The 19089-nt window shown below is 39.1% G+C and overlaps 1 protein-coding gene across 1 annotated transcript in view; it reads left to right on the forward strand.

Annotated features, from left to right (window-relative positions):
• The window catches only part of LOC123511899 (chaoptin-like), a 253361-nt gene extending 234706 nt beyond the window's left edge, over positions 1 to 18655 (forward strand). The window contains exons 6-14 of the mRNA XM_045267971.1: positions 7029 to 7213; positions 7654 to 9681; positions 10428 to 10606; positions 12290 to 12473; positions 13331 to 13456; positions 13658 to 13768; positions 14215 to 14306; positions 14708 to 14851; positions 15478 to 18655. Of these exons, the coding sequence (XP_045123906.1) occupies positions 7029 to 7213; positions 7654 to 9681; positions 10428 to 10606; positions 12290 to 12473; positions 13331 to 13456; positions 13658 to 13768; positions 14215 to 14306; positions 14708 to 14851; positions 15478 to 15736 (3308 nt within the window). The 3' untranslated portion in view covers positions 15737 to 18655. The remainder of the gene's footprint in view (positions 1 to 7028; positions 7214 to 7653; positions 9682 to 10427; positions 10607 to 12289; positions 12474 to 13330; positions 13457 to 13657; positions 13769 to 14214; positions 14307 to 14707; positions 14852 to 15477) is intronic.
• The last annotated feature ends 434 nt before the right edge of the window (positions 18656 to 19089 follow it).

A 19089-nucleotide genomic window follows, 5' to 3' on the forward strand; every position in this document is an offset into this window, starting at 1 on the left:
TCAAAGGGTGTTGACTGTAGCTATTGTGCAACTTAGGGCTTTAGAATCAGTAATGAGGTGGTTTTTAGATAAGTATTCTGCTGGTTTCTGGGATTATATAGAGCTTAGTGCAGGGTTAGTAGATGTGTAGGTGTTAAGTCTTGTTTGTGTTAATCTGTGTGGGTTTTTTTTGGGTCTCTTATCTTCCGTTCTCAGTGTTGTATTCGTGAAATGGTCTTATTTTTTTTCTTTTCCAGTGTGTTAAGTTTGCCATCTCATTATTTCAAGTTAAGCTCTCCACTTCTCTCTTTTTTTATATAGTTTAGGCGTTTATTCTTCTTTTTTCCTTCATATTGGGTAACTTTGAACTTCTGTGGTACTTATGAGGTGTTCTTGGGTAATTATTTCAAGACACTTCTCACTTATTTTAACTTTACCATCTCATTCTGTTGTTTTATTGTTGTAGTTCCATCTTCTTGTATGCGTGTGTCTTTTTTTTTTTTTTTTGTCTCTTATCTTCCGTTCTCAGTGTTGTATTCGTGAGATGATCTTTTATTTCTTTTACAGTGTGTTAAGTTTGCGATCTCATTATTTCAGGTTAAGCTCTCCACTTCTCTCTTTTTTTTATAGTTTAGGTGATCATTCTTCTTTTTTTCCTCCATATTGGGTAATTGAACTTCTGTGGTACTTATGAGGTACTTGGGTAAATATTCCAAGACATTTCTCACTATATTAACTTTTACAATCTCATTCTGTTAACTTACGGCCTCTTCCACACTTTCTTTGTTGTAGATGCGTCTCCTTGTCTCTTTTCTCCCACATTCAGTACCTTTATATATTTTTCCGGTGGTTACGATGAGTTCCTGGCTAAACATTCTCACATACTCGTCATTATCTTCATCTTACCATCTCGTTATGTTAAAGTTAAGCTCTCGTCTTCCTGTGTTTGTAGTTAAGTTTATGTCTCTTCTCGTTTTCTTTTCAAACTGAGACTTCGCTAACACTATTGACAAACGCGTGTAGTAATGAGCAGATACTGGTAAATACATTCTGCTGATTTCTGTCGAGTTTAATGGATCCAGGACCTGTGTTTTGAGACCTTTCTGACTGCAACTTCACTAGATTGGGAAAAAGTTCTATTTAAAACTACGTGGGTTTTTAATCGTGTTTTTATGTATACTGGTAAATACATTCTGCTGATTTCTGATGAGTTTAAAGTATCCAGGACTTGTGTTTTGAGATTCCTCTGGCCGCAACTCCACTAGATTGGGAAAAGGTTTTATTTGAAGCTACATGGGGCTTTTAACCCCTTCGGTACCATGACGCGTTTCCATATTCACTGTGCTTACTATTTGATGATTTTATACAGCTTCAGAAACTCATGTGGGGGATTAAAATAGTGAAGACTGTGGCCATTAATCTTCTGACTGCCATAGACTCTTCCTAATGTCAGTAAAATGATCTAATCGTACACAAATCTCAAAGTAAAAATGTGTCCCAGTATTGGAGAAGTTAACCGTGTTTTTATGTGGTTCTAGTGAGAAGTTAACGAGTATTAATAGCTGAGACACTCACGAGAACCAGGGTGATTATCTCCGTGACCTTTAAAAGAGACCATTAACTACACCCATTGAAGTAACTTGTGCATTTTTGAGGTAGTAATGAGACGCTCCCCATAAATGTTCTCAATTTAATCATTATCTTAAATCTCTCTCTCTCTCTCTCTCTCTCTCTCTCTCTCTCTCTCTCTCTCTCTCTCTCTCTCTCTCTCTCTCTCAGACGCCCTTCTACATATCTGAGTCTTTAGTTCCCCTTCCATCTTAATGAGGTCGCAACACTCAGCCTTCTCCCTTCAGTCTATTCAAAACATAATTATTTTTCTATTTTTTTTCCTCTCATAGTTTAATTTCATTCTCTCGACCCACTTTTTTCTTATTTTCTTTTATTTTCTTTTGGTTTCTTTTTTTCTTTTCTTTTTTTTCATTCTCTCTTCTTACAGTTCGGGTCGTTGTTTTCTTCTTCTCTTTTCCTTTTGCCTCTTTTTTATCTTTTTCTGTTCATTTTTCTTCTCTCTTCCTCTTTCTCTGTTTCTCTTTTCATAATTTTCCTTTTTCAACTTTTTTTCCTCATTTTAATCCATTTCTCTCTCATTTCTGTCATTATTTCCGTTTCTCCTCTTTTTCTTTCTTTACTCTTCATTTTTTCTTTCTTCTTCTCCTCACAATTTTCCTCTTTTCATTTTCCTCTTTCCTTGCAGCCATTTACCATGTTAACTCTTCGTAAATTCTCCTTAAACTTTCACCTCTCTCGTCTGATCTTAATCCTTGTCTTCCTCCTTCATCCCCCTCCCATCACTCGCATTCATAATCCTCCTCCTCCTCGTCCTCCTCCTCCTCCTCCTCCTCCTCCTTCTCCTCCAGGTGTCCCTCTTACAGGTGCAGCCTCAGTAATTAACGTGATTTACCTGGGTATAGCAAAGGCATTACCCCATTTGCCTTTCATCTCTCTTTTTTCACCTCATTATCCCCTTCAGTGTCTCTCTCTCTCTCTCTCTCTCTCTCTCTCTCTCTCTCTCTCTCTCTCTCTCTCTCTCTCTCTCTCTCTCTCTCTCTCTCTCGCTCTCGTTCTCTGTCTTCCTGTCTTTCTCCTCGCTCTCACATCCACGTAATCTTCTTCTCCAATCCCTCATCTTAGTGTTGTTGTGTTATATTTCCACCCATTTTCATTCTTTCATCCATATTCTTCTTTCCTTTATCCCTTCATCTACTTCTTTCGTCTTCTCTCTAATCTTCTCTTTCCCCTCTTATCTCCCTCCCCCTCATTATCCATCTCTTTATGCTCCTTTTATCCTGTCTCCCCTTTATCTCATTTCCACACCCTCATACACGCCTCAGAATACCTCACTCTTCTTTTCATGTGCCTGGTATCACTTCTAAAAACGTCTCATTTTTTAGATTTTTGGAAATGAAAACCGTTGGGAAAGTCGTAAAGGTTCTCCTCTTTCTCTCTCTCTCTCTCTCTCTCTCTCTCTCTCTCTCTCTCTCTCTCTCTCTCTCTCTCTCTCTCTCTATCTCTCTCAATCGTCGTTTTTAGTTTTCAATTCATCTCAAAAAAGAAGGAAAAATATAAATGGGCATAATTTTTTAGTCACTCTTGTAGTAGTAGTAGTAGTAGTAGTAGTAGTAGTAGTAGTAGTAGTAGTAGTAGTAGTAGTAGTAACAGAAACAGTTAAAACTACCATTAATAACAGTAACCTTTAAAAAGAACCATAAATCCATAAATAGCCGTCAAAGAACCGAAAAAAAAAATATATGAAAAATAAATAGAAAAAAAAACACTTAATAATGAACTCCCAATAAACAAAATAAAAAAACACAAAAAGCCACAAATTCAAACGACAGAAAAGAACAAAATACGAATTGAAAATAGAAGAAAATGAAGAAGGGGAAAAAGAAAAGAAAAGGAGAGAAAGAGAAGAAAAAGGAGAAAGAAAGAGAAAATTAGAGAAAGAGAAAGAAAAGGAAAAGAAAAGAAAAGAACAGAAAGGAAAAAAGGGAAAGAAAGAAAAGAAGTAGAAAAAGAAAGGGACAGAATAAGAAAGCGAAAGAAAAGAAATCGAGAGGAAGAAAAGAGGAAAAGAAAAGAAAAGGAGAAAGAAAAGAAGGAAAAACAAAAGGAAAGAATGAAAAGAAACTGAAAGGAAGAAAAAAGAGGAAAAGAAAAGAAAGGAAAATGAGAGAAAGAAAAGAAGAAGAAAAGAAAGAGAAAAGAGGAAAAGAAAAAAGAAAATGAGAGAAAGGAAAGAAGAAGAAACGAAAGAGAAATGAGAGAAAGAAAAGAAGAAGAAACAAAAGAGAAAATGAAAGAAAAGAAGAAGAAAAAGAGAAGACAATGAGAGAAAGAACACAAAAAATAAAGAAAAAAGAAAATGAAGGAAAAGAAAAAAAGAAAAAAGTAAAGAAAAGAGAAGAAAAAAAAGTGACAAGAACATAATTTGACGAGAATATTCAAGAGGCAAACAATCAGTACTCAATAATCAAGACTGTCACAGCGAGACTCTCCCGCCAGCCTGACTGACTTGAAGGGCGCTCTGTCTCCTGCACCTTCAGAGATCCGTCCGTCACTTGTCACAGAGAGAGAGAGAGAGAGAGAGAGAGAGAGAGAGAGAGAGAGAGTTTCATAATCCAGATAATTAAAAAAAAAAGGATAGAATAGAAAAACTGATTCACTGTTGAGAAAAGAGAACGTAAATTTTAAAAGAAGAAAAGGGAGAATGAAAAAATAAGTGATAAACAAGAAGAAAACAGTCAAATAAACTAAGAAAATAGGAAACAAATGCAACAGGAACGAGAGAGAGAGAGAGAGAGAGAGAGAGAGAGAGAGAGAGAGAGAGTAAAATTTCACAATCCAGAAAATGAAAGAAAGGAAGATAGACGAATAAAAAGATAGATTCACTGTAGAGAAAAGAGAAAAGGAAACGTAAATGAAAAGAAAAAGAGACGAAACATAAATCTTAAAAGAAGAAAAGGGAGAATGGAAAAATAAGTGATAAAGAAGAAGAAAACTGTCAAATAAACCAAGAAGATAGGAAACAAATAAAATAGGAATGAGAGAGAGAGAGAGAGAGAGAGAGAGAGAGAGAGAGAGAGAGAGAGAGAGAGAGAGAGAGAGAGAGAATGATAATCTAACGTCAACCAAACCCCTGACCAAACAGACAAAAAGATGCCCAAAAAGATTTCCCCTCAAAAAAAAAAAAAAATAAGGTAAATAAATAAATAAATAAATAAATAAATAAAAATAATATTACCATTCGTGGCTGTTGGGTCGCTTTCACTATTTAGGTGGCCAGAATCGTGTGTCGCTGCGGGCGTGGAGTTGCTCGTTGGTCGTAAGATGCTTGGAAGTTATGCTAATGCCCGTAATTTTAATCGTTTTAGCCTCTTACTAACACTCTTTCAAAGGCCATAGAGATGATTAGTCCAGTTTCTTGAGTGTTCTTCGTGTTAATACTGTTGAACTATCACCAACGTCATGAAAACATTCTTGAAAACCTTATCAGCATCTACTATTACGATTAAATAGTTGAGAATGGACGAAATATTTGAAAATGCTGTTCAGAAAGAGAGAGAATATTTTTAACCTTTTGGCTTCTTACTAACTCTTTCAAAGGCCACAGAGACAGTCTAGTTTTCCGTTTTTTAGTGTTTTTATGTTCACACTGCAGAGTCTATGTTAAACTGTCACCAGAGCAATAACAAACACTCTTGGAAACCTTATCAGCATCCAGTATTGTGAGTAAATAGCTGAGATGCTTAAGAATGCTGTCCAGAGAGAGAGGAAGGGAGGGAGAGAGAGAGAGAGAGGAAGGGAGGGAGAGGGAAAGGGAGGAAGAGAGAAAGAGAGGAAGAAAGGTTACCAAGTGCAGAATAATATCAAAAGGATACAGTTTTACGAATTCCAATCACGTGTGTCAACTATCACTGGAACGTGCTTGGAAGGAGGGAAGGAGAGGACTGGGTAGATAAGAGAGAGAGAGAGAGAGAGAGAGAGAGAGAGAGAGAGAGAGAGAGACGCGCCTCCACTATCATAACGTGGCGGGTAAGAGGAGGATGGGAGAGGAAAAAAAATGTTAAATGTCAAATACAGCAGTTGGCAAGATAAACGACGCACTTCCACCACCATCACTACCATTATCAGCGACATTACTCTTACTGTCACTATATCACCCAGTAAAATTATGCACTGTGTAAATAGTAATAGAAGTGTTTATTTGGCGCATTACTGCCACAATGGAACTCCCGCCAACCTCTATTACTTACTTATTTATTCATCTATCTCTCTGTTCTCTTATTTTTCTAGTTTTTTTCATTATTTTTTTTATCCCAGCAACCTTCTCTGTTTATTCATTTACTTATTCATTTGTTAATTCGTTTTGGAACTCCCATTAAGCTTTATTATTTATTTATTTGTTCATCTACTTATCTATTTTCTTATTTATCTAGTTTTTTTCATTATTTTTTTATCCTTTTCTTCCAGCAACCCTCCTTATTTATTAATTTACTTATTTGTCCGTTTATTCATTTCATTTTGTTTACTTATTGCTTATTTTTCACTTCTTGGTCTTTTCTTCCAATCACATGCTCGTTATTGAGAAGTAATTTATCTACCTATGTCCTTATTTGTCTATTTTTCTTCCAATAACCTTCTTTATTTATTCTTTTACTTATCTGTCTGTTTATTCATTTTATTTTGTTTATTTATTGCTTATTTTTTCACTTCTTGGTCTTTTCTTCCAATCACATGCTCGTTATTGAGAAGTAATTTATCTACCTATGTCCTTATTTGTCTATTTTTTCTTCCAATAACCTTCTTTATTTATTCTTTTACTTATCTGTCTGTTTATTCATTTTATTTTGTTTATTTATTGCTTATTTTTTCACTTCTTGGTCTTTTCTTCCAATCACATGCACGGTATTGAAAAATAATCCCGGTGCATTACTCGAGAAAATTGTTATAGGTTTCTTTCCCAGCTAGTGCAGGCTGCCTAGTACGTTTCCTTAGTGCTATTGTGAAAAGTTCAAAGTAAACCAATTTCATGGAAGAAGAAAATAGATGAAAAAGTAATCCCACATCAAAACCTCCAATAACGGGACTTTATTTGACTTTATTTTCTGCTCCAGGAAGGTTTATTGTTGTTCTCCTTTATTTGGCTTTATGTTGCGCCTTCCTTCATTGTGACTTTACTCTCTCCCATGCACGAGTATAGATTTGTTTTGAATTAGTAACTTGATTTTTTTTTTTTTTTTTATAAGTAACCCGTCATATTTACTTCAGATTTCACACTATACTCTTCTTCAGATAAGTTGAGGATTTCTTTTCTTTTTTACGTAACTTCAATCACCTTGATAAATAACCACTGAGATCAGTTGACTCCATTTTCTTATTCATAAAACCTGACTTACTTCCTCCTATTATTCATCTTTATTTCACTTCTGTCTAGCCACTACTTCAAATTACAATACATACTGAAACCATCCTCTATTTTCCAGGTAACTTCATCTCAGACTTGACATTGGAGGACTTCCAGGGCTACGAGACTTCCCTGCAGACACTCGTGTTGGCAGAGAACTCCCTCACGCTGATCCCTGAGGGCATCTTTCGCACCCTGGATAACCTTCGCACTCTGAACCTGAGGGGCAACAACATCCTCACCATCAACGCCCAGGCCTTCCAGGTGAGCCAGCGTGTGCGTCAATGGGTGACAGATGCAGTGCTGTGGGTGACTGCAAGGGAAACTCGTGAGATTAAACGAATAAAAGGGGAATTCAAGTGGCTGTTTGGAAAGATGAGTGATGTTTGAGGATGCAGGAAATTACAGATGATTGAATATAAAGTTTTCCAGCGTTTAGTTAAGGGCTCACAGGTGTTCTTAAGATCATCCATAGACAAATGAGAGGACTTGATATTTAGAAGTTTCAGTGAGTACAAGGACTGTTTTTTTGTAAAGGAAATAACAATTCAGATAGCTTTTTCTTTTTTCAATAGTTCTTGGTCGGCATCCTTCATACATATGAAATAGAATAAAAGAAAACAGACTTACGGTTATGAGATGTTGATGTCTTTCTAGTCCTCCTGAGCTTCCATTGAGACAAACTCCTCCTCTCTCCTTCCCAGGGTGTCTCCAGCCAGCTGGCCCACATCAACCTGGCCAACAACCTCCTCCCCAACATCCCCTTCAAGGCCATCTCCTCCGTGCCCAGCCTGCAGACACTCAACCTGGCTAGGAACCGCATCTCCCTCACCTTTGACGTGCTCTACACTGGCTCACTCTCCATGGACACCCTTGTCCTTGACTTCAACCAGATCGAGACACTGCCGCCATACTCCTTCCAGAACTTTGGGACTGTCAACCGCACATCGCTGAGAGGCAACCCACTCACCCACATCAATGACGACGCTTTCAAGGATGCCAAGATCAAGGAGCTGTACCTGCATGACTCTGACCTGTGGAGCATCTCTGACAATGCCTTCCGAGGCCTGGAGTCCACCCTGCAGACACTGGACCTCAGCTACAACAACCTCTCCTCCATCCCCTCCCAGGCCATCGACAACCTGGCATCACTGCGTTCCCTCTCCATCAGCAACAACAAGCTGTCTCTGGACCCCACCGAGGCCTTCAATGGCTTCCGCTACACCCTGCAGTACCTCAACCTCCTAGGGGACAACATGGGCTCAATCCCAATGGACAAACTGAAGGAGATGCGTAATGTGCGCACCCTTGGCCTCAGCACCCTCCCAGACACCTCACTCTCTAAGAAAGACTTCAAGGGTTTCGGTCCAGCTGTGGAGAAGCTGTACCTCATGAAGAATGGCATCACTGGAGTGTCCGCCAATGCCTTTGAGCACGTCCCAGGTGTCAAGATTCTGGACCTCTCCAACAACAGGATCGGTTCTTTTGACAACGAGGCGTTTGCTAACATTGGCGGTGGCCTGGAGGAGCTGCGACTGAGTTCTGGCCTGTCCATGAGTCAGTTGCCGCCTCAGCCCATGCAGTACCTCATTACCCTGCGAGAGCTGGACCTGAGCAACAACGCCCTCACTAAGGTCAGCGGGGAATGCTTCCGGTACATGCGCAACCTCCACACCCTCAACATGCAGGACAATAAGATTGACCACCTCACTCGCAACCACTTCCAGGGCAACTTCCACCCCTACCTTGAGTCCATCCAACTCTCCTTCAACTCCATCTCCAAGATTGAGCCCACCACCTTCCACGACTACAAGAACCTCAAGTACCTCTACCTGGACGACAACCAGATCACCACCATCGAGAGGTCTGGATTCTCTAACCTGGAGAAGCTGGAACACCTGGACCTGGAGGGCAACAACATCCGTACACTAGGCTATGAGGCGTTCCAGAACATGCCAAAACTGCGCTACCTGGATCTGTCCTTCAACGAGATGGACAACTTGAACCTGGATGCCTTTGACCAGGTGGGGACATTGAGCACCCTCACCATCGATGCCAGCCACAACCGTATTCCCTTCCTCAAGCTGAACGGCTCCATGTGGAACTCCTATGCCAGCATCAAGATGATTGACTTCAGCCACAACAACATCTCCTGGATCTCCCGTGACTACTTTGAGTCTGTCCGCTCCTCCATCATTCACCTGTGGTTCCATCACAACAACCTCAGAAACATTAGTGCCAGTGTGTTCTTTAACTTCCCTCAGCTGCAGCTTCTCGACTTCTCCCACAATATTGTCAATGAGATCGACCACGAGGCATTCAGAGAGACACGTCGCCTCCACTACGTCAACTTCCGCCACAACAACCTGGCCGACCTTCCTCCCTCACTGTTTGAGAACCACAATCGTCTGCGCCACTTTGACGTCTCCTTCAACGAGCTCCGAGGCATTCCTGACGGACTCTTCAAGGTCGCTCCGTTAGAAATTTTCAGAGCACGCAACAATCGCTTCTCCAAATTCCCAGATTCCAGCCTGGAACGCTGTGCCGACTCCATCCGGGTCATTGATGTGGCGTACAACGAGATCGACTCCCTCACTGACGCAATGATGGGCCGTTTTGACAACCTGGTGTCCCTTGATGTCTCCCACAACCACATCAAGACCATCGAGGCCCGCTCCTTCCGTGGCACTTGGCATCTCCTGGTCCTCGATATCTCCCATAATCCAGTCAAGGTATGGTCTCTGTCTCTTCTTACCTTTAATTTCCCATCATTCTGTTTTTTTTTCTATTATCATTATTACTGTTCTGTTTCCTCCAGTCTTTTTTAATCTTTACATTTTCACTCATATCCTGTCAAAATGCAATGTCTTTCTTCACTATTCTTCATTATTCTATTCACATTTTACTCTCTACAATTATGTTTTAGTTCTAACCTTCTTAATCTTTCTGTGCTAATGTTTATATTCCCTTTTTCTATCCATTGATCTTCTGTTGCTTCTTAGTCTTCTTCATATTAGCCTATTTACTAACCCTACAACCACTCTATTTATGTACTCTGATCCTTTACCTTCTCATTCTCCTCTTCTTTGATCTACTTCCTATAATCGTCTTAAACTTACTGTCCAATCTTTTACCTTCACATTCTCCTCTCCATTGACACTGCTTTCTATAATCTTCTTAATCTCACACTCTCTACTTCCTTTAAACCTTCTAATATATCACTTTCTTTAATCCTTCTATGACACTGTGTGCTTACTTTAATTCTTCTAACATAACACTCTGCACTTTATTTAATTCTTCTGATATAAACCTTGTACTTTTTTTAATCTTTCTACTATAATGCAGTACTTTCTTTAATCCTGCTAATATAACACTGTCTACCTCCTTGAATCCTTCTAATACTTTAATCCTTCTAATATTATGTGTTCTTCCTTTAACCCTTCTAGCATAACACTAATCAATCCCGCTTTACCTGCAGGATCTCCAGAGCTACACCTTTGATGGGCTGCAGGACTCCCTCATGAACCTCAGCGTGGCCAACACCTCACTCAGCGCCGTACCGGACTTTGACCTTCCTCGTCTCATGTACCTTAACGTCTCCCACAACATCATCTCCTTCTTGCCCTCTATCACCATGGCTAACCTCACTTCCATCAGGTAACTTTATTTTTTTCTTGTGCTAATTTATTGTTGAGATCTTTGTATTTGTCACTTTTTTCTAGTTTGTTGTATTTTTTCCAGGTTATTTGTTTTTTTGGTGGGTGTTCTTATTGTGTTTTATTCTCTCTTTTTCTCGTGTTATTGTTATCGTCTTTATTTTTTCTTGTGCTTCTTAGTTGTTGAGGTCTTTTTATTTGTCATTTCTGGTTCTTTTATTTCCTTCCAGCTTTTTATAATTTTTTTTATTCTTAATGTATTTTCTTTTTTATTCTCTTTTTTTCTTTAATGCTATTCTTATCATCATAATGTCCTTCCAGTTTATTTGTTGTTTGGTTCATAATGTATTTTCTAGATAACTGTAGATATGGAGACAGGTCACTATGAGCCTCACTCAAATGCTGTAACATACAACTAGATAAACACACACACACACACACACACACACACACACACACACACACACACACACACACACACACACACACACACACCAGAGGGAGTAAACAGTTATATTAATTTGTTTGCGGATGATGCGAAGTTGTGTAGGTGTGTGAAGAGTGAAGAAGATTGTGAAATTTTACAGGCAGATCTGGATAGGATTTGGGAGTGGAGCAAGAGGTGGGAGATGGAATTTAATCTGAGCAAAAGTCATGTAATGGAGATGGGGAAGAGTGGAAGACGGCCAAGAGGGTCATATAAGATGGGTGAAGGAGTAGTGTTGAAAAAGGTGGAAAAGGAAAAGGATTTGGGAGTGATAATACAAGACCATGGGCAGTTTGAGGCTCATATTGACAAGATGTTTGGAGAAACATATAATTTGATTAGAAATATTGGATTAGCCTTTCATTATATGGATAAAGATATGATGAAGAAATTAATTAGTACGGTAATTAGACCAAGATTGGAATATGCTGGAGTGGTTTGGTCCCCTTATAAAAAGAAGCATATAAGGAAGTTGGAGAGATTGCAGAGAATGGCAACAAAAATGGTTCCGGAATTGGCAGAAATGACCTATGAGGAGAGATTAAAAGAAATGAATTTGCTTACCTTGGAACAAAGAAGAGAAAGAGGAGATTTAATACAGGTTTATAAACTGTTGAACGGACTGGATGAAGTGGATAATGAGCAAATGATGTTGAGAGAGGAAAATTTAAATAGAACTATGAGATCGCATAGTAAAAAGATAGCCAAGGGAATATGCTTGAAGGATGTGAAGAAATATAGTTTCCCACAGAGATGTGTGGAGGTGTGGAATGGTTTGAGTGAGGAGGTGGTGTCAGCGAGGAGTGTGCATAGTTTTAAAGGAAAGTTGGATGTGTGTAGATATGGAGACGGGCCACACGAGTATGATACCCAGGCCCTGTAAAATTACAACTAGGTGAATACAACTAGGTGAATACACATCGCTCATCCTCTTTTCCATAAGCAGAAAATATATTCCCTTTCTATTTAGCTCTCATCCCTATATTATCTCTCACTCTTTAACATACCCATTCAAAAAAGTAGAAAAAAGAAAAATATCACTAATAATAGCATCCAATCTCATCCTTCTTTCCAAATCCACAAAATATACATGTTTTCAATTCAACTCTCCTTACAATCATCCCTCATCTTTAACATACCCATTCAAAAAGTAAAGAAAAGAAATCACCTATTAATTCCCACTATTTTCTCTGGCAGGGTCCTGGACATCTCCTACAATGAGCTCCCAGTGCCTTCAAACAGTGCCTGGCAGATGCTTCCCCGCCTTCGAGAGCTGTACATGCAGAAGAACCCCATCCGCTCCCTCACCAATGACTCCTTCTCTGGGCTGGAGAGGCTGGAGGTGCTAGACATCCGTGACTTCCCCCTGCAAGGTTTTGAGAGAGAGAGAGAGAGAGAGAGAGAGAGAGAGAGAGAGAGAGAGAGAGAGAGAGAGTTAATTAGGTCTTGCATGAATAGACAAAAGATATTGATTCATTCCTTAAGTCTATTGGGAAATGAAAGAGGAAGAAAGGCAGAAAGGCAAAGAAGGAAGAGAAAATGGAAATCTTTATTGTTTGAAAAATGTATAAGAATTTGACAAATATTCATAGAGACACTTATATATTCTCTTTCTTTCCACCATTGTAGTTTTATGCATATCTCTCAATTTCTTGTTTTTTGCTATATTATCTTTGCCCTGTTCATATGAGTTACCTCTCTTCATTTCCATTACTTTTCCTTTATCTGGTTTACATTTGTTTGTGTTCTCCCTTCTCCCTCTTAATTTATCACTGGAAGTCTTCAAGTACTTTTCTCTTTCTTTTTCATTCCCTCCTCTCCTTCTTTTACAATGTTCACACTCCTTCACCCTTTTATCTCCCCACCAATATTTATATCCAATGCTCTCTCTTCCTTTCCTTGCCTGTAATCTTCACTCATGCTTGACTTTCTTATCCTTGCTTTCCATCAGTGTTATGCATTTTCAAGCCTATAATCTGTCTTCTCCCTCAGGCTGTATTTTCCTCAAATTATCTTCACACCAGCATAGTTTTTTTTAGCTTGTGATTAATGTCCTTCCTCAGCATTGTTGTTTCTCCATTTTTATGCCTTTTATTGTGTTTCCTGCCTCATGATGAGCATCTGACCTTTTTTTTTTCTGTGCATGTAACCTTCACTATTTTATAACTCTCTCCTTCAGCACAGTTCCTTCCCCTTTCTTCTGTCTTTCCAGTAGTGTAATGTGCTCTGTTTCCTCAGGCTGGGTGTCTAGCGTCCATGCCCTCACTGCAGCGCCTCTACATGACAACACATCCCAACATTGCCAAGTTTAACCTTGCCAAGGCACTCCACAATGTGCCTTCACTCCAGCAGCTGAACCTTGAGGTCAGTCATGTATTGATCATAAGATGACTTTCCTTGTGTTGTGATCTGTGAACATAGCCTTGCTGATTTATCTTTCCAAGTTGGTAGAAAATTGTTGATTTCAGTGAGATTAAAATTTAGTGCCTTGAGTTTAAATGTTTAAGAGGATAATGCAATTCTGGTGGGTTTTCTCTGTGTGTCTGAGTGAATTCAAACTTTCAGGTTGATGGAACACTTGGCAAGGAGCTCTTGAAGTACAAGTTGCCATACCGCCTCACCAACATCACACTCATGGGGCCTCGCATGCGCCAAATCAACCCCACAGCTCTCCAGGTGGGTCTCTCCTTCCAGCATCCCCAACATTTGAACATTTTTTATTTTGTCAAAACTTTCTATTTCTGTCCTGAAGTTCTACACTGTCCCAGCATCCAGACCCATCCTAGTCTGCCAGCATCCCCCACACCCAAACTCTCTTCACTTTGCTCAAGCATCTTCAGATTGTCTCTGTTCTCTCAGTTCTCCATGAATCCAAACTTGATTGACATGTGGAACAGTTGGAAGAGAAGTTGGAATAAGTTATATACAATAGTAATGACTATTGTTTAAACTAATTTACTGCAGAAATTTTTTTAATTCTATAGTTGATGCAATACAACTTTAGTAGTACTCTGAAGTTGGAAGGAACTAAAAAAAGCTTAACAGATGAATCCTTGGACCAAACTATTTGATATCAACCTTAGAAATTCACCTGTTGAAAGTAATAAATCTGCCATTACCAGGAGCTGAGGGCCCGGGAGCTGCAGCTGACCTTCTACCACACCAGGATGGAGGAGGTGCCCCGGGACGTCTTTAAGAACCTTGGTCGTGTCAAGTGAGTGTGGCCTTCAGTCTCCCTTGGTCTGAACAGCCTGTGACAGATGGACTCAAAGTGGCATCATGTAGTCCACACTCCTGTATAACTCTGCTTTTGACTAATTTTCTTCTCCAGCACTTAACTTTTGACTTGCCTCAACTAAAAATTCCATTTCATCTCAGCAAAGATGCTTTAGTTTTCCATCACTCAGTAACATTTAAATATTATCTTTGTTATACTAAATAGATCCATCAATTTCAGCATTTTCTGCAGCATCTAATGAGCTTAGATTCTATTGCCTCACTTAAATCATTGAATTTTTCATGCTTAACTTTCAAATGCTTTACTACATATACATTTTCTTGATTATCTTTACCCTAATAGTTCAAGTCACCACTACTCAAATCACTCTGCTTCAGGTATGTGTCAGTGGCAGCCGTCAATAACAGCATGAAAAAGCTGGGTGAGCCGTCCACCACTGGCTACCCTGGCACTCCCAACTCTGTCTTCCTCACAGACCTGCGGATGCACAACAACGACTGGAGCTGTGACTGTGGCATTGGGTGAGTCCCGCCACAGTGCATGTAGGACAGACATGGGAGAGTGGCTTGCTTACACATTGAGAAGGTTTATCTATCTAATACTTGCTTATGTTTGAAGTGGAGAAGTATGTTAAGATAACTATGTATATATATATATATATATATATATATATATATATATATATATATATATATATATATATATATATATATATATATATATATATATATATATATATATATATATATATATATATATATATATATATATATATATATATATATATATATATATATATATATATATATATATATATATATATATATATATATTTATTAATCTATGAAGAGTATATGTATGGGAGCTTATTCTCTTCAGAAATTGACATTATTTTTATTGATCATGTTGCCATTTAAGGTTGTTTCCAATACATTTCTGCTCCTAAGATTAGTGTTGGTATCTTTCCCATTCATATTTCACAACTAAATTCATGAGCAATTTATGGTGTGCAATTTGATCCTCTTTCATTTGAAATGTAAATAAGAGATAGTGTGATGCTGAGTTAAAAGAATAAAGGAAAGGAGAAACGAACACAGTGGTTGCAGGAGCAGAGGCATCCCTCCTCACGTGGCTGTGTCTCCTGCAGGTGGATTGAGCCATGGCTGAAGAAGTGGCGCCAGTCAGTGTGTGTGGACCGAGGCCACCTGGAGGAGTACCTGCGGTGCCAGGACACAGTGCAGCGCCTGAGGGAGACGCCCTGCAGCAACAAGAAGAAGTCCATCATGGAAGCTCTCAAGACAGACCTAGAATGTAGCTCTACTGCTGATGCTTCCCTCCTCAAACCCTCCTCTCCTGTCCTTGTCACTATCCTGCTGTCCCTCCTGTTCTTCCTCAGGGCACCCTAACTACTGTGTGGGGCAGCGACACACAGCCACGCCTGAGTTGGCTGTCGTCCAGAGGATTTTGTAATGTAGAGTATGTAGATGTTGAGTCCTTCTGTACCATTCACACATTCAGGACACCCACAGGACATGGGTTGGGTTAGTGCCTGAGGAAAACCCCAAGTGCTCTCCTCTTCCCCAGAACTTGAGGAATATTGCCTGGTGAGCATGAAGAGGATTATTACACCTAACCATTGAGGGAACAGTTTGTGTGGATATATTGCTGTGAGAAATACTATCCATATATATGTAAATATAAGCCAGGATTACTCAAACAAGATGCTTATAGTATGACTGTCACCCACTTGGTAAAGACTGACACCTTTGTGATGGTAATACAAGGTTAAAAAAACAGTTTCCTCTATCAGGCAACCACTTCTCCGTCAGTTGTATATCCTACCAGACTCTCCAAACTGAACACGATGAATCAAAAACCACAATACCACTGACACCACCATTAACATCTTTGGAGGAAGCACGGAGGCTACACAAACACCAGTAGACGAAAGTAACAGTGTTCCTGCTAATGACAAAAAGTAGGTGGTGATCTGCGGTGTGTTGAATGTTTACACTCAAAAAGTCTTGTTGGATTGTGGAAGGCAGAGGAGAGAGGAGGAGCTTCTGATATTTCTTTGGTGTCTGGGGAAGAAGCATTAGCCTTGAGGTGTGCTTTGAGTGAGAGCGAGAAAGATGTTTGAACTATGTGTACTGTACTTTGGGTTTCCTACATCTCCTCTTCCTATTCCTCTTTCTCCTCCTCCTCCTTTTCCTCATCCTTCACATCCTCTGTTGTATGTTTGTATTATTCCTGTGTATATTTGTTTGCTTGTTTTTCTCTCAGTATTAATTCTGCCATGCTCATTAAAGTTTTCTGTCTGTTCTGGTGAAATTTTCAATAGCTCCTCTGCCTCTCTTTCCTCCTGCAGTCAACAAATGCATTACTATCAAAGTGTTTTACCTATTTTGTGTTCACTGTCATGATGCCGTGTTGTTTTCCTGTTGTTTCTCTTACTACTACTACTACTACTACTACTAATGCAACTACCACCAATACCACTACAACTTCTACTACTACTCTACTACTACTACTACTACTACTACTACTACTACTACTTAAGTTACATATAGTTAGTTGATGAAGATAAGATATTTTCCTGCCATACTATTTTGTATTTAACTATTATAGTGTGTATGGTGGCAGTTGGCCCTGGTCGTGATATACATGCATATATATAGTCTATTTATTTTTCAGTTCTGAAGTGGGTTTGAACCTCTTCCTACACCTAAACCTTTTGTAAATACCTTTTTTAAAAATTGTTGTTGTTCTGGTCTCAATATGTAGAAACTCAGTCCTTACAGGGGAAGCATTTCAAGGTGTATAGTGAAGGGAAGGTGAAGCGCTATCCTTAGTCTGTGTTGTGTGTTGGTGTGTGTCAGTGAGGCAGTGGCTGAGTCTTCCTGAGCCAGTTTATAGAAGAATGTATCCCTTCCAGCCACCTTCCTTCAGATCTTCCCTCTTCACAGCAAACTTATCAAGGGAGAGACATTCTGCTTTGCATCTACAAATTTAGCTTTTTTTTTTCACTTTGTGTTTCCCCTCTGTGATGAAGACATCTTTCTTTTTACTGGTGTTTTCTCTCCTTTCTGCACGTCTCCCGAAAATCTTTCCTGATAGAATAAAGGTTAAAAGAGAGACATTCTATTTCGTATTCAAATTTTGCATTCTTCTTTATGCTCTTTTCTTCCCACTTTTGAGGGATGCATGTCACTTCGTCTAGTATTGTTTTATTTCCTCCAGTCTCCAAAAGAATCTCTCTTCATACTTGAGATAAAAAAAAAAAAAAAAGGGAGAGAGACTGTATATCAAACTCCATAATCCTCTCCACTCTGCATTCCTCATTTTGCGTCTCTTTCACTCATCTTTCTTCCAAATAAGCTAAAAAAAAAAAAAAAGTAAGTCTTCTGCATTAGAGTGAATGACATGAAAGGAGAGATCAATTTTTTTTTTTTTTTTTTTTATCTTATTTCCTTGATGTTTCTCCCCACACACAAAAGAACTAGTCTCGTATCCCTTGTTAAAACTGAACCCTGCGGTGTCTGTTGTTGCCCCCCTCTGTATAATAGCCAGTATGTGTAGGGTTTGTATAAGCTGTTGTCAGGATGTTATGTGAGGAGTGATTCACATTATTCTATTGGTCTAAGTCTATAGGCATTCCATAGGTCTATTTATATTATTGTTCAGCACAGTTATATTGCAGGTTTTGAGTGTTCCAGGAGACAGATTGGGTTTCTATTTTGTAATGATGCCAAGGTGCTTTCTCTCTCTCTCTCTCTCTCTCTCTCTCTCTCTCTCTCTCTCTTTATTTTCCCTTTCAAGATGTCAGACTCTCTAGCTCTCTTTTGTTCTTCCTAATGTGTCAATCTGATATTCCTACGGCTGCCTGCACCTCTTGTCTTGTCCACACCCTCCCCGTCAAGGCACCACACTACACATACCACACGACTGTGACACGAGTAACACCGCCTGCCACACACCAACACATCTCTCAGAAAAGCACTTGATCTACCCCACGATACTACTGCTAACTGTCTCCCAAGTTATCCTTATCTTGTTTCTTTTTCTTTTTTCCTGAAAAGTAATAGCTACACTCTCTTTCTCTCTCCTCACATGAGCCGTTTCTCTTTTCCGTTTAGTAAGACCGTGTTCCTCCGTGCAGTAATTCTTTCTTTCATTCCAGGGTAACACTTTTCTCCCCCAGGGTAACTCACTCCCAGGGTAACAACACCTTTTGGCATTTGATGATACCTGAGACATTTTATTGTTAGTACCTAATCTTTTTACTTCATTCACTGCGTGTATAGAAATAAAAAGATTAATATGTCTGAGATTTGTTTCATTCTACAGTGCTGCTTGTAGGAGGGATGAACGGCTGAGAATACTGGCTAATTCTTGGGTTAAGGAGATGGACAAGATAGAGATGAATGAGTGATATTGGCTAATTATTGGCAAGAAATTACCAATATTCTTAATAATTTAAATTTAGGATATATATATATATATATATATATATATATATATATATATATATATATATATATATATATATATATATATATATATATATATATCGCAAGCTCAATAATTTTTCATGATCTTGCGAAATAACTTACGCCGTGGGATGCACAAGCACAGAAAGTCAACTCTCAAGTTATTTCGCAGCTGAAGGATTTCATACAACACCAGCTTGCAGCGCCCCAGTGCCTGCACTCGAGTATCTGTAGACAGATTGTGTGGCGTGGAGGAGCCTTCCTGTGGC

The sequence above is a fragment of the Portunus trituberculatus genome, chromosome 32 (genome assembly GCF_017591435.1).
Source record: "Portunus trituberculatus isolate SZX2019 chromosome 32, ASM1759143v1, whole genome shotgun sequence".
Taxonomy (NCBI): Eukaryota; Metazoa; Arthropoda; class Malacostraca; order Decapoda; family Portunidae; genus Portunus; species Portunus trituberculatus.